Genomic DNA, 15,105 nt, shown 5'->3' with positions numbered 1-15,105 from the left:
ACAAGGCTAACATGTTAGCTTTGAGGCTAAGTCCCCCCTTTTATTTCCTCTGCGCGCAACCGCTTCCTGTGCGCCGTCCGGGGACAAAGTCTCACTGAAGAGACGCAGGAAAGACAGTGAAAGTCAGACATTTACAAGTGGACAGTTTCTCTCTTCACCCCCCCCCCCCCTGCCCCCATCCTGGCGTAACTCATTTCAACTCCCACTGCGCCCGCGTGTGTGTCCACTTTACAACTTTATAGCGTCTGCGTCAGAACTGGAAGATCCCCGCCGGCCCGCCGACCCCTGTGATCACCACCCCGCCGCCACCGGCGTCCTGTTGCATGTTGGAAACGCCGCCGCCTATAAATGGATGCCGCTGGTAGGCTGGCGGCCACATGAGGAACACGAACATCTGGCCTCAATCTGGAATCGTAAGCCTCGCAGGCCCGTGGGAGACACTCGACGCTGGAGTTACACTCCAGTGCTACGCCTAAGAGGCCTGCTGGGGGCAAGTGTGTTTGTGTGTGTGTGTGTGTGTGCGCACGCAGAGGTCATGGTAGTCCATGACAGCATCCTCCCTTAATGCTGACTCACCAAAAAACGTCTGGACTGACTTTAATGTCCTTTTTAATAAGGTGGTTAAAAAGTCACGTGTGCACAATTTTCTACCCAACAATTTATCGCAAACACACACACACACACACACACACACGCGCACGCACGCATGTCAGTCAAAGAATCTAAAACGACTCGTAGCTAAGATGGGTTATTACAACTACGTGCTGAGTAGAAAAGAGAAAGACATCATTTCAGAGTTGACACAAATGAGCGTTCAAACAAAAGGAATAAATAAATAAAATGGAAGCCAACAACTTCATTGGGTCTTTGATGCCGCGAGCTGATGTGTTTAACAGGCTGAAGTTGGCTCCGGGTTCGCTACAAAAACAAAAGAAAGAATCCAAATGCGGACATCATCTGATAAATTTTCCTTTCCTGTCGACGTGCCAAAGTCGACGCCCTGCGGACAATCTCATTCTCTCTCTTTCTCTCTTTCTCTCACACACGCACACACACACAATGGGGTTGGCCACGTGGGCACGCCAGAAAGCTGACAGCTGACCAATCACAACGTAACAAACTTTTGGGGACTTTCCAAACATTTTTTTTCTTGCCTGTGCTTGCTTTTCTCAACTTTTTTCTTTTTTTTTTTTTTTTTGCTCTCGAATAGAGAAAACTTTTATTCCGCGTGTTTAATTTCAATTGAGGAATGTGGAGTAAAGTTCACTGGCAGACATGAGTGAATGATTGAAGGTTCCGATTCGACAACATCCACCAAATTGAAAATGAGCGAGCGTGGAGTGAGGTCACGTGTTCACATGGAAGCTTGATTACGTCACACCTTCACGCGTCGTCACTTGGATGACGTTTTTTCAAGAAAAAAAATGAAGACGAAAATAATTCTCAAAAAGAATACGGACATATTTTTTCAATAATCTTTGGAGAATTACCCCCCCCCCCAAAAAAAAAAAACTTTGAATATTTTTTTTTCATTTACTTTGAGAACGAAGATATTTTCAAGAAGGGGTTTCCATTTGTCTTAGTTTTCCGTACCAGCCACAAACACGGGTATGGAAGCAGCGGAGCAGAGCCCCACTCATTACCCTCCCTTCAGCCTTCCAGGTGCCCGATGCCCCCCCACTCCACACCCACGCATTGGGCCTGTCAGGAAGAGTGAACAATGTGCCCCTCAGCGGCGGTGATAACATTCTCCCAGGAGAATTCCTCCCAGCCGCAGCTTTCCTTTCACATTCTGGCTGCTTATTTTTACGGCGCCTGTGTTTTTCTTCAACCTCATCATCTGGTCCCAGATTAATGAGGAGGTGTGGGAGGGAACACGCAGACCCCCCCACCCCCCCAACACACACACACTCCGCCCCTCACCCTCCATGTGTGGCAGACATGTTTGTTTTCAACAGTTGAATCGTAGCTGGATGTCTTGTTGCTCTTTCGCTCGTCTGCGGGTTTGTAACAAGCTCCAACAGGGCCCTCGGGGGACGGTGTATTCTAGGGGCCCCTACCGCCCACCCCTCACCTCCAACTCCCCCGCCATCACATTCTTGTATGACACCAACCGGACGTAATTCAGAGTAAGGAAGTGTCAAGTGTAAATCAAATGGGAAGGTATCCAAAAAGGGGGAAAAAAGTGACTCTATCACGAACCACCTGGAAGGCCATTAAATGTCCATCACAATGTCCACAATGTGAATAATGATGTTTGAATACATATATTTAAAATGGCGATTTGGTCATCGTGACATCTTTATGGTTTTGTTTTGTTTTATGAAACTTTGGCCAGGGTGAACATTTTCCTCAGCTTTTTAGCGTTTACTACACTTTATTGGCTTCCTTTCCGATCTGACATCATAAAATCGACTCTTATCTCCTTATGCGAGCCAAGTTTCTTCTTTTATTTCTATAGTCATATTTTCTCTCAGGTAGGTTGATTTGAAACGCTCCAAATTGTCCCGAGGTGTGATTGTGAGAGTGAACGGTTGTTTGTCTATGTGGGCCCTTCGATTGCCTGGTAGCCAGTTCAGGGTGTACTAAGTTACCAAAGCATAAAAGCCACATCATGGCCACCTAGTTTTAAGTTATAATATAATATTAATATTAAACTCATGAGCGCCGTCGCTGTGACGTCAGAGGGCGCATCCAATAGGAGCAGGGTCGGCGGAGTGATTTTGAGACTAACCAGCCGGTAAAATTTGGGCTCGATTTTGTGGTAAACTGATGACGAACCACTCCCAAATATGGGCAAGCTTACGCCGGCGTGCAGCCGTCCGTCCCCCCGCAGTCTTCCGCGGTGAACACCAAGGACAACAAGTGCACCGTGAACCGGCCTTGACCGGCTCCGCACACGCGTGTGGTAATTAGCGCTCGGTGACAGCATGAAACGTCCTTTTTTTTTTCTTTTTTTTTTACGAGTGGCCGTGACGCCATGCCTCCGTCCTCTGCGCTATAGTTAGCGGTCAAACCGCAGCCCATATGAAGCAACAAGCCTCAAGCAAAAATAAAAAAACCCAAACAAATCAATAATACTCCACAACACCGCAACATCGTCTTCACACGACGAGGAGCGCATGTGTCCCTCGTTACTGCTAATGTGTCGCACACATGGTGCTGGGGTGGTGGGGAGTCTTCCAGCTGAGACCAGACGACGATGGCACGAGAGGGCGGAACTCAAGCGGCCGGAAGTCCATCGTGTGCCGGTGACTTGGCAGGTGAGCGTTGTCGGGCGTCTTGACAACGCCGACGTGAACAAAGCGTGAGAAAGTTTTCTCTCCAACTCCCAAAGTCGCCGAGGATGCCAAATAACAAACAAACCAAAAACAACAGTGACAGAACAGGCATGAGAAGAGCCAACCAGGATTAGGCCTCAAAGGCGAAAGAGATTTTTTTTCAAATTGGGAATTCCTCCCACCTCCCCGCCACCACCCAAAAGAATCTGGCATTGCTCACATTGTTTTTCGAGAACTCATTTGAACTATTTTTTTTTGGGGGGGGGGGGGGGGGGTTAATAGACTGAGAATTCATACTTTTTTTTTTTTTTTACTCATTCAATGCCAGGCCAGTGAAAATGAATCTTTTACAGCCGTCAATAGCGGTTCACAATTCACTGTTTTGTGGGAGAGAATTGTCTTTAGTTTCAAGAAAAAATGCATTGTTTGAATGTCTTCAATGAAAGACTTGGCCCCTTTGCGGGGAGAAAAAAAACTTTACTTGGATGGTAGGTTAATTGAACGCTGTAAATTGTACCGACTTGTGATTTTGAGTGTGGGAATGTTTTTTTTGTGCATGTGTGCCCTGCGATTGCCTGGCAACCACTTCAGGGTGTCTCCTCTTTTGAGAATATGGCCAATTAGTTTTCTTCAGAAGTCATCTTCAGCGGGGTTCAAGTCCCAAAGTGACCGCATCGCAAAGCGTCTGAGCAGCGTTGTCCTATGTTGTGTCCTTTGTTAAAACAATCGCCAGGCTTTTCAGCAAAAAAAGCAGCGGCGCGGAACCAACATTCAGAATAATTTATTTTGTGGCGCTGTCACATTTAGCGCGTCTGTGAGAAACAAAGCAGAAGTCGCCGCAAGCTTTGATTCGGAAAAGTTTGAATGGAAAGAAGTCTGACACTTCAAAGGCCATGGGTTGTCTTCTTCTGGTTCTTGCCGTTCTCGTCGCCGCATGTGCCGACGGTGGGAGAGCGCTCGGGGGGCCGCCGCACCATCAAGCACCGGCACGTTCCAAAAGCCGGCAGGCTTGTGATCCAAGCCGCACTGGGGTGGCCGCTTTCCAAGTGACATGCGAGGACGGCGGATGACGAGCAGCTGCAGCTGCGCCATTGCAGGCCGCCCGACCTCGGAGGCCGCCGGGGCGGTAGTTCAAGCAAACGGACAACGCGGCAAAGAAGCTGGAAGTCGCAACTGGTAAGTCACAAGGACGCTCACACCTGCGCCGGATGACGCTCACCGTTTTCAAATCGCTGACAAATGGAACCCACATTTAAAAAGTACATCAAGACGAAATGGACACATGGAATGAAATCATCTAATTCAGGGGTAGGGAACTCGGGTGTTTCCTCCCCTTGATCGAAATGATTGGGCAGCATGGCGAGTTAGCGGTTAGCACATCTGTGTCACAATTCACAGGTTCGCGGTTTGAATCTCAGCCATTGACCAAAAACGAAAACATGTGAGCTTGATTGAAGAGGAGCAAAATGATCGAGACTGCTGGAAGGGAAAGCGTGTCTAAATCAGGAGTGCCCAAGTCCGGTCCTCGAGGGCCTGGATATTTTAGACGTCTCTCTGCTCCAACAGGCTGATTGAAATGATCAGGATCGTTCCGCAAAGCTTGAGCTGATCATTTGAATCACGTGACATCAAAAACAGGCTGGATAGGGGTTCTCGAGGACCAGACTTGGGCACCCCTGGTCTCGATGTGCCCTGATCTCAAGTTTTGAGCGCTCCATTGCGCTACTCCACTTACTTCAACTTAGTTCCTCGCCACCAAGCTGCCACAAGATGGCAGCAAAGCAGCACATCGGTGTGTTTCCCGACAAATAGTGGAGGACAGTTTTAAAAATAGAATGTAAAAAAAAATCTGCGATTAGGTGAATTTGCAGATGGCGACCAGTCAAGGGCATCCGGAACAAGATGGCGCCGGCAGGAATATTCCAGCCTGTGACTGTTGAGCCACTTTTTCCCCCCGACAATGCAAAAGAGCCAGAAAACATTCCCGGCTGTCAAAAAAAGATACCTCATTCACATTTTCAGCGCGATGACATCATTCGAGTCTCTGACGTGTCACAGCGCAGGCGCCGTGTTCATATTGCACAATCCCGAGAACATCCACAGCTGTGACACACCTCCGCTTCAACCCGCGCGTGCGGAGCTTTTTCCAAGTGTCTGTATGCAGATGCGTACGATGTGTATTTGGGGCTTTTTACATGGGTGAGTTTGGGTGTGTGTCTTTTTAAGGGTGTGTATGCATACATAGTGTATTTTTGTGCGTGTGTCTGGGACTTATGTTTATGCTTTGTGTGTGTGTGCACGTGCGTGCGCAAGCCCACTCCCATGCTCATTGTTTGGTCTGAACTTTTCCAAGTAAAAGGCCAAAAGCGGGAATGAAAAGCAGGAAGCTTCCAGTGATCAAATCAAACCATAAAAAGCGTCAACTTCTACTTTAGCTCCCCCCCCCCCCCCCACACACACAAAAATGCTTAATTGCTGCCTTCTGTTCCTAACAGTTCTTTCTGTCACTCCAAGACAGGTTGACCACTCTTGCACCAGCCTGGAAGGAGAACATCAGCAGTCTATGGCAAAAGCGTCCGGTCCTCGGCTCAGAGGTTGAGGTCCAGCCATCGAATGTAGTTGTCGACGGCGCGGCGACCCACGGCGGACATGACGGGCAGATGCGCAAACGATATGCACCCGTGGAAGCCGTCCTCGTAGTGGTCGCTGGTGACGCGCACGCCGGCTCGCCGTAACCTTTCGGCGTACATCAGCCCGTCGTCCCGCAGCACGTCAAACTCGCACGTCAGGACGTAAGCGTCGGGCGTCTTCGCTAAAACGTCTCGCTCGGCCAACAGTGGCACCGCCCTCGCGTCCAACAGGGCCGGCACTTGGCCCAGCAGCCCCGGCGTGCCCGTTTCCACCACCAGCGGCCGGAAGTCCTTCTTACGCTCCGCCGGCAGCAGGACGGTCCAGTCCAGGTGTGAGCGTGCAGCTGGGCTGATGTTGGGCTGGTCCAAGGCGCTGTGGTTGTTGGCCAGCAGCGCCAACTGCAGGGACGGGTCGGCGCCGAGGTAGAGCAGCCAGTAGCGAGCCATGACGGGCCGGTAGAGGATGGGAACTGCCTTGTTCTGCTGATAGGACGGCGTGTGGAAGTCGAGCGCCTGCAGGACCGGGTAAATCAGTGCTTGGACCTTGAAGTGAGCTGTGAGGGTCACGTCGGATCCCAGCTATGGACACACATACAGAATGTCAATCACAACTGCGAGGGAGCCATGCTAACTACACAACCACGATGCGCTATGATAACGTTTAGGTCACCTCCTGAGCGACGGCTGCGGCCAGGTTGCCTCCCGAGCTGTCTCCCGACACGCACAGTCGCTTGCGGTCCAGGCTGTAACGCTTGGCAACCTCCTGGGACAAGCAGGCCCGCGATACTGCCAGGGCATCGTGGTACTGGTCCGGGAATATCGCCTCCGGAGCCAGACGGTAGCTATGGCAATGTCGTTGTAAAAAAAAAATTATATATATATATATATATATGAATAGGAATCAGCAATATCTTTTTTTTTTTTTTTTTTGTACATGGAGTTGGATGAATGCGGAGATGAATGAGCAATTCAGTGTGTGGGCTCCCTCTAGTGGTTAAAGGAATAATTACTGAACAAATGCTGCAGTGGCTTCAACTTTTATGTACCATACGTTTCAAATAATTCAGTAGAGTTTTTAATTTTCATGTTCAAGCTGTGCATCGTGTTACAGTATCTTAATATTCAATACACTTTTTAGAAATAAAACATCTGCCTCGTTTTTTTTTGGAGACGCTACCCACTATGCAATATATTTCAATTTTGGGTAGCATTGTGGTACTTGGATAGCGAAGTCATTTTTTTTCATGATATTTGATGTACAGTACTTATGAGTGTCGTGACATTAATACCTTATTCAAATTGATGAAAAGATTCCATTAGCCTTCTCATTTTTCTTTCTTGTTCTATTTGTTACTCACTCTACAGAAATGACGACAGCGTCCAGCTCCTCCGCCATCTTCCGGCACAGGAAGTCGTATGATCGCATTCCTGTGGAGGAGGATGGGTCATGTGAAGTCAATCAAATCTAGGGTCAGTTGTGAATTCCTTGCGGACCCTGACCGCTGATCACTGGTCATTTGCAACGTTAATTTCTGCTTGTCCATTTTTCCCACCAGGAGCAACAGCGCCCTCTGCCGAACGGTTATGGTAATACCATGGCCAGAAGACAACCGCGCCCAGCTGGTTTCGTATGTGCCGTTAAAAATATATATACATATATTTAAATAAAAAGAAAACTTTCGTACTTACGTGCAGTGCCCAGCGCCCACCCTCCTCCGTGGAAGTAGAGGACCCCTCTTTTGGGCCACCGTCCCCCCGTGGCCTGAAAGATGCGAGAGGGCACGCCCCCCAGCACACCATCGCTGACAAGCACGGCGGCGCTGGAGCGAGCCTCGATCAACTCGACCCACGACACCACCCGGTTGAGCAGGTGCACCTGGTGGCACAGGCCCAGCGCCTGGGCCACGTCGCCCTGGGGGCACAAAGCACAGGTGCCCCCGAGGGCGGGCGGGGGGGGGGGGGGGACGTTATCCAGGTGCATTAGGAAAAAGTAATTGAAAGGAATCGGGGTGTGGGAGCCAGTTGAGCTGCATTCAAGTAGAACAAGTCCGTGACGTTGCACAAAGCTCTTTTCGGCGAGTCAAATGCTGGTTAGAGGTTGCACGGCTTTGAAGCAAACTGAATAATAAAAAATATGGAGTTTTATATACTGTACATGTAGTTATTTCGGGGAAAAAAAGTCATGCTGGAGACATACGACATGTTGCTTCTCTACAGTATTTAATAACGATTAAGTCAAACTATTGTATCTTAAATACGATACCAGGAGAAGACTGACCAATTTTTTAAACAATTGGGCTACTATTGTTATTACATTGCTATGTACCGTTTACCAATTGGCATTCTGTATTTCCATGAAATATGTCATTTATGGTCATTAAAAAATATTTATCTTGTTTAAAGATGTTTCCCACATGACATTACATTTTCGACCATAAAATGTGTGAGCAAATAAATGCTTTGGCTATTTTGTTCTCCGAAACAATAGTTTGTTCAATTTATGGAAACTATTTTTAATAGTATTCCATTTTGGATGGAGCTCGTGTTGACTTCATAAATTAAAAGTCAATTCATTATACTTCATATCTAAAAATCGAATATGAATTTATTTCTTATTTTACAACAACTTCCAAGTAGACGAATGATTTAGCCTGTCTTGTCCTTTTAAAAAAAATGAACAAGACACACATTTATTCTTCTTCATCACATTTGAAATATTAAGCAAATCTTCATCGCAACCCTCCCCCCGATGCAGCTGTCCAGTCAGTGCTCACCGCGCGCATGAAGCCCCGGATGAGGGCGTCCAGCAGCATCAGCTTCCACGGCTCGCTCACTCCGCCGGGCAGCGGCAGGTACACGTAGTAGGCAGCCACCGCCAGCAGGATGGCTCCGGCGAAACGCAGCCTCATCGCTTGGCCGTGAGTGGGTACTGAGTACTGTACGGACCGGGATGCGGCCTCGGCTCGGCGCGCTCGCAAACACCCTCCCCCGCCCGGGTCTCCAGTTACCTCCCCGGGTCTCAGGTTGGAGAAGACACACACTGAACGACGGGCAATGACCCTGATTTCAAAGTAAAAGCAAATTTGGGTGTTTGCGACGACCGCGAGAGCACGGATACCATGGAGTGTTGAGATTTGGACCTTATTTTGAAACCATGTTTACGGAAGTGTGTAGCGCTTGCGTAACAACGCTCTAACCGGGAAATGTAGTCCTCGGTGCTATTAATAGATAAACAACTACATTTATCTTATTTGACGTCATAGAAGACGAGTTTTAAAGATGGACAAAGAGCGGAGTTGCCTAACGTTTAAGTGAAGGCCATTCTAAAGTGAGAGACCAGCAATGGAAAAAGCTCGATCCTCTCTGAGGCTCTGATTAGTCCACAGTACCTCCAGTCGCATCTGGCCCACGTATATTCATGTTTAAAGCATCAATCGTGGCATTGATTTAGTGTTTCTTTTGTGCGTTTGTGTTTACCGTTTTTTAACAGTGCGTATGAGAGGTAATGACGACTGACAAGTTGACAAACAGTAAAGTGGGAGGTGTCTTACACGGTCTATAAATGCTAATGCGGAACTGTTTCACTCTCACAGGCGTTTTTCAATCGGCCTCCTTTCGGGAACGGACAGCAACACCGCGCTGCCGTCTCGTTGAGGCGACATCACAATTTTTGTTAAATCCTCTTCAAGAGTCCGTCCGTCAGCATGCAGAACATGCTGAGCCTCCTCTACAATGCGCTGTGTCGGCTCACCGGTAGGGCTGCGGTGAGTATTCCGGGAGGCTTTTTGTTGTTGCCGATGATGATTTTTCTCCTCCGGACGAGCTCAAGATGCTAAACGCGCTAGCTTTCTACTGCCACCAGGCTGAGTGCATGCTGACCTTGTCAGTGCCTCCTTTTGCACACAGGAACAGTAATTTTATTTCCTTTGCGATTTCTTGACTTGTTGACTTTTCAGAACAGAGTATGACTTAATGTTTGTGAGTCCGTGCCTTAATATGCATGTGGCACAAGTCACTGCATAGTGCAAGTTCGTTTAAGTGTGGAGTGAACAGATGTTGCAACAATAATAGAATTAAGATGTTTGTGAAAATCTGCAAGTTAGTGCGTCATGGGCAAAGTTATCTGTGAGCACATTCTCTCTTGAAACAATAAGGCTTCCTTGTTCTATCGGTATGACTTTCACAATTCTCTATCGCAGCACCTCTGTTAATATGTTTACCAGAAATTCAAAACGCTAAATTTGATTCTGCTTAGAGCCTATATGTTTCTCCACCAATGCTCCAATGCTTCACGTGTTGTTTTTCCTCTTTAATGCTCACTTGCTCACAAATCCAAATTGATGTCCCGCTTCTTGTCCCTCTGCCACTTTCGCCTGAACCCCAGGGAGCCCAAACTGTGTCTGAGGTAAGTTGCTCACCACTGTTCCTAATCTTTTCCCCTTGCAACACCCTTTGTAACATATATTTTTACACCGCAATTACACGTACTGCTTTCGAGAAGGAGTCCGTCCTAAAATTGTCCATGTGCAAATATCTACCTCAGTTCATTTTCACTCTTAAGATGTACCTTTACTGTCATGAAGAATTTGCAATTTAACCCTGATGGTGGTGGGTACAAAAAAAACACCCTCAAAAACTAAAATGGAATGGAATGTGGCTTGGTTTTGTTAGTGTGTTAATCATGAATGGAATTTTGTGACCGTTCCCTCAGGAATTCAGAAATAATCCCGGCAAGTGGTCTTGTTTAAACAACGTCACGTTAGTGTAAATGCACTCACTGCTCAAATGTCAAATTACAAACAGTTGGCCTGCTTCGGTCTCCTTTTTGGCACTCTAGAAGCGTCGTGCTGAGCGCTCTCAGTAGCCCGTCTCTCACTGGCTCTGACTAATTGGCTCCTGTGCTCCCCAGTTGCTGATTGGCCTGTCAGAGTACGTCAGTCTAACCTTGCCGGCGGTGCCACCCGACTTGGCGCAGACGCAGCGGCTGACCCCCAAAGCTCTGCCAGTAGTCGGCGCTAAAGCTGGCGCGGCGCCCTTAGCTAGCGCGTCGTTAGCCGCACCAGTAAGAAACGGAGACGCAGCCCTCCATTGTCTACTTGCCTGCTTGTCACTAACTTTTTCATTCTAAGCGCTCTTGATCGGGCATGTTGTGCATTGCAGTCTGTATATTTACACTCTACTTGAGGACATGGTCAATATGCCTTCTTCCTCTTTACTAATGTAAACAAATTAATTTCATTGACTTTTTCTATTGAGCAGGCGTTCCCAAACGCGCGTGAAAGGGGCTCATGTTTGTGCACGGGGAGCGTCAGCCGTCTTTTAACATGACTGATAGCCCTCATCATGAGTTGGCTGCCTGAGCTCGCAAGCTGACATGTCGGCTTTATATTCACGACTCTTCTGGGTTTAGTGCGCCAATAGTGTGCGTCCGTGTGTGTACCTTCAGGTTGCCCGCGTTACTGCTTCCCGCGCCTACTCTGACTTTACACCTCAGGTGACCTTGGACATCAAGGTGAGCTGATGAAGCAATCGACCTTCATCAGGGCTGGGTGAATTTCACTTAGGAGGTGACATGCTTTGAACTTTAAAAAAAAAAAAAGTTAAAAAAACATCCTGCCAATTAAAATGTAATCGCCCAGCCCCTTTTCAAAAGATTTGCCTTTTGTGGTGTCCTGAAACAGTTTTTCGCCGCTAACAGAAATGCGAGCTGCACCTCTTGGAGGAGGGGCCTTCTGCGAAGGCGGAGCTAACACGGGAGCAGGGCCTGCGGTATTACCGCACTATGCAGACGGTGAGACGCATGGAGCTCAAGGCTGATCAGCTGTACAAGCAGAAGATCATCCGAGGATTCTGCCACCTGTATGACGGACAGGTGCGGAACATGTCCACTTTTGAGCAAATTTATTATTTTTTGGGGGCAGAGCTTTAACCAATACCTGCAATCTGCATTCATCAAAAATGCCTTGATGCCGGCAAGTAAAAAAAAAATTAAATAAAAATTTGTATCGTACAGGAAGCCTGTGCTGCTGGTGTGGAGGCTGCCATCAACCCGACTGATCACCTGATCACGGCGTACCGCGCGCATGCTTACACGTACACCCGCGGCGTGTCCGTCAAGCAAGTCCTGTGCGAGCTGACCGGTAAGAAGGTGTTGGGAAAAGAAGTCGAGCGGCTCAACGCCGAGCCTCAGTCTGTGTCGCTGCGCAGGTCGAAGAGGGGGCGTGTCCAAAGGGAAGGGAGGCTCCATGCATATGTACGCGCCGCGCTTCTATGGAGGGAACGGCATTGTGGGAGCACAGGTGGGGCAAGTCAACGTGGAGAAATCCGCACGGCCTGTAGCGACAGTTACCTGTATTGCAATTAAAAACTCATTCACTCCCAAAGACGTTTTTAAACGTCTTTTCAGGCTTGGTCTAGAATTGGCTGGTACTGAATGAGTTAATCAGTTAATGCACTTTTTTTTTTTTTTTTTTATAATTTAGTCTGAAAAATCCTAATGCACACCACTAAACAAATGCCGCAAAAAGTACGTCTGTGCAAATATGATCTGGTCTCAGTTTACTCACGCATTTACTTAGTTGGTGTAAAAATTTGTTTCATTTGCTATGCTAACACCATTCTGAAGATATTTTTTGAGCTCATTCTTCTGTTATGTGGATTCCTGGCATTACAGCACAACAGACGGTCTTGTTTTGTGTTCAGGTTCCACTCGGTGCAGGTATCGCTCTGGCGTGTCAATACCAAGGAAACAACCAGTTGTGTGTGACTCTTTACGGCGACGGCGCCGCCAATCAGGTAAAAAAAAACAATACATAAACGCACCAAATGTTCACTGATCACAGCTAGGTTTGAAACTTCTAAATCGGGATGATACGAAAATATTAACTGTGATGAAGTTATGTACGAAGAGCCATCTTATGATTCAATAAATGTTTTTTTTTCCATGATTAATTCACACGAAAAGCTTGCAACTTTTCGACCTCCTGTCAGTTTGCAACCCTTACGCCAAACAGGGGCAGCTCTTTGAAACCTTCAACATGGCCGCCCTCTGGAAGCTCCCGTGCATTTTCATCTGCGAGAACAACCAGTACGGCATGGGGACGTCGGCGGAGAGGGCGTCGGCCAGCACAGACTACTACAAAAGAGGAGACTACATCCCGGGGATCCGAGTGAGAGTCGTGATCATGTGACACCTACATGTCGTCGACCTTTTTCGTAGTGTTTCTAAATACGGTACTTCCGGGGTGGCAGAAAAGGAGAGACTACCGCTGACGTAAACTTAAAAACTGCGACCGTGTGAGATGTTGGCGTGGAAATATTTGAGGGGTCCAGGGGTCACGGCTGCAGCAAGACCGTGTGCTGGAGCCGGCCGGCCTGCGCGGACCTAGACTATAACAAGACCTTGGCGTCCAGGCAGTTGCAGGTGTGAGCATGTACCCAGATGTCTGATGCTCATGTATGATACTGCATACAAAACACGCATGTCACATGTTAAGACACAAGATGAGCAGCCAGCTGGTTTTCGTTGTGACTTTAATGAAGTCCTCCTGGCACAGGTGGACGGGATGGACGTCTTGTGCGTGAGAGAGGCAGTCAAGTTTGCAGCGGACCTCTGTCGAGCTGGGAAGGTGAGCAGGCTCGTTTGTGGCGCCTCATGTATACCATGGTGGACCGGCAGAGACAGAAATGAATTCTCTGCTGGCCTAAACACCATTTTTCCTTGTTGTTGTTTTTTTATTGCTCGTTATTAGCTGCACACTGATTCTGAACTGTTCCAGATGATGTACGGGACCGTTCTGTTCCACATTCGCTCTCTTGTTTCAGGGTCCAATTGTGTTGGAGCTGCAGACCTATCGTTACCACGGACACAGCATGAGTGATCCTGGCGTCAGGTGGGACTCTTATTCCGAATTAGGGATGCCAGTTTGGCTGTTTTCGTCAGTCTGAGAAACAAATATGCACTCTGGCCCAAAGATGAATGCTTGGTGGAAGTGTAACGCAAAGGCGAGGGTGTCACTGGAGTATTTTGTGAATTGACTCTTGACAAATCTTTGATCGTTCATGCATGAAGGCTTATAGTCTGTGTCGTAACTTCCTGCAGCTACCGCTCTCGGGAGGAGATCCAGGAAGTGCGCGGCAAAAATGACCCCATCGCCCTGTTGAAAGAGCAAATGCTCAGCAACAACATGGCGTCTGCGGAGGAACTGAAGGTAAGGACGTTCATGTACATTTGTGCGCTTCAGGTGGATTATGTAGCGGCATGATGCTCGTATTCTATGTTTTATTATGACAGAGAATAAAGCTACTCACTTGTGCTCTGCCATTCAGAAGTAGCCTGGCACCTCATGTTTACAAACGTGATGAATAGGTGACGCTCATATTGTTCTCGTTTAGGAAATGGACGTGGCCATTCGGAAGGAGGTGGAGGAGGCGGCGCAGTTTGCGACGGCTGACTCTGAGCCCCCGTTGGATGATATGTGCAACCACATCTTTAAAAACGACCCCCCGCTGGAGGTACGTGGGACCAACCCCTGGTCAGTACTCAAGTCGGTAAGCTAGACCAGCAACCGGACCAGCACATAGACTCTGACCAGGATTCTTTGTCGTGTGGGACTTGGATCCATTTGCTTTTTTTTTTAAATAGATGTATTTATTATTAATATATGAACTTTTATTCTACTTGAGCTGCGATTTCATCTGAAAGGAGTTTATCACTATTGGCCTCATTCGGACTCCAGCAATACGTTTTTATGATCTGATTGTGTTTGATGTGACTGTTGTGATGGACTGCTGTACAATGTTGTAAAGCAACACAGTATTTTTTTTTTTACTCCAGTTTCAAGCAATATGTTTTTATCCATGCACCAAAACCTGCCAATGTTTACCAGCTTCCAAACATACGATTTCAAAAAGAGCACTTTAATTTTCCATGTTGTCCACGTCTGTTTAACAGCAAAGAAAAATAAAGAGAAATGTAAAATGTTGGCAGAGTCTTCATTGCAGATAGCAGAGTTGCAGCTTGCCTTCTACGGTACTCTATCATTTGCTGCCATGTTTCTGTAGACTTGGTATAATGTTGAATTTTATTTTGTTTGTCTGTTTCAAAAGGAGACTAAATACTTTTAAACTTAACCCCCTCGCATTTGTCCAGGATATACAATCAAAGGTTTGAAATGCATAATACATGTGCAATC

General features: G+C 47.5%; 2 protein-coding genes and 1 long non-coding RNA gene across 6 annotated transcripts; 2 read left to right on the top strand and 1 right to left on the bottom strand.

The window, feature by feature from the left end:
• Positions 1 to 3,591: 3,591 nt before the first annotated feature.
• Positions 3,592 to 7,742, top strand: LOC147186981 (uncharacterized). Its single transcript, XR_015099056.1, has 6 exons — positions 3,592 to 4,457; positions 5,796 to 6,436; positions 6,577 to 6,749; positions 7,277 to 7,381; positions 7,468 to 7,539; positions 7,607 to 7,742. It is a non-coding gene; the product is annotated as an uncharacterized LOC147186981 (long non-coding RNA).
• On the bottom strand, positions 5,870 to 9,088 carry LOC147186980 (neutral cholesterol ester hydrolase 1-like). Its single transcript, XM_086102422.1, has 5 exons — positions 8,686 to 9,088; positions 7,601 to 7,823; positions 7,270 to 7,339; positions 6,582 to 6,753; positions 5,870 to 6,490 (listed from the first exon to the last, which is right to left on the bottom strand). The coding sequence occupies exons 1-5, from the start codon at positions 8,818 to 8,820 to the stop codon at positions 5,870 to 5,872; spliced, it is 1,221 nt and encodes a 406-aa protein (XP_085958548.1). The 5' UTR covers positions 8,821 to 9,088.
• Positions 9,089 to 9,497: 409 nt separating this feature from the next.
• On the top strand, positions 9,498 to 14,893 carry pdha1b (pyruvate dehydrogenase E1 subunit alpha 1b). Of its 4 annotated transcripts, XM_086101513.1 has the most exons (13): positions 9,498 to 9,675; positions 10,296 to 10,316; positions 10,821 to 10,973; positions 11,358 to 11,423; positions 11,610 to 11,783; positions 11,925 to 12,051; positions 12,119 to 12,210; positions 12,614 to 12,706; positions 12,925 to 13,080; positions 13,468 to 13,539; positions 13,736 to 13,803; positions 14,013 to 14,121; positions 14,306 to 14,893. In XM_086101513.1, exons 1-13 carry the CDS (start codon positions 9,616 to 9,618, stop codon positions 14,468 to 14,470), a joined length of 1,356 nt encoding a protein of 451 aa, XP_085957639.1. In that variant the 5' UTR covers positions 9,498 to 9,615; the 3' UTR covers positions 14,471 to 14,893. The 4 variants fall into 4 exon arrangements, with proteins under 4 accessions (XP_085957639.1, XP_085957642.1, XP_085957643.1 ...); XM_086101516.1 differs by lacking the exon at positions 10,821 to 10,973 and having other exon boundaries at positions 9,499 to 9,675; XM_086101517.1 differs by lacking the exons at positions 10,296 to 10,316; positions 10,821 to 10,973 and having other exon boundaries at positions 9,499 to 9,675.
• The last annotated feature ends 212 nt before the right edge of the window (positions 14,894 to 15,105 follow it).

The sequence above is a fragment of the Hippocampus guttulatus genome, chromosome 21, assembly GCF_054856545.1.
Source record: "Hippocampus guttulatus isolate MCC_2025c chromosome 21, RoL_Hgut_1.0, whole genome shotgun sequence".
NCBI classification, from domain to species: Eukaryota; Metazoa; Chordata; class Actinopteri; order Syngnathiformes; family Syngnathidae; genus Hippocampus; species Hippocampus guttulatus.
This window is presented reverse-complemented; position numbering and strand designations above follow the sequence as displayed.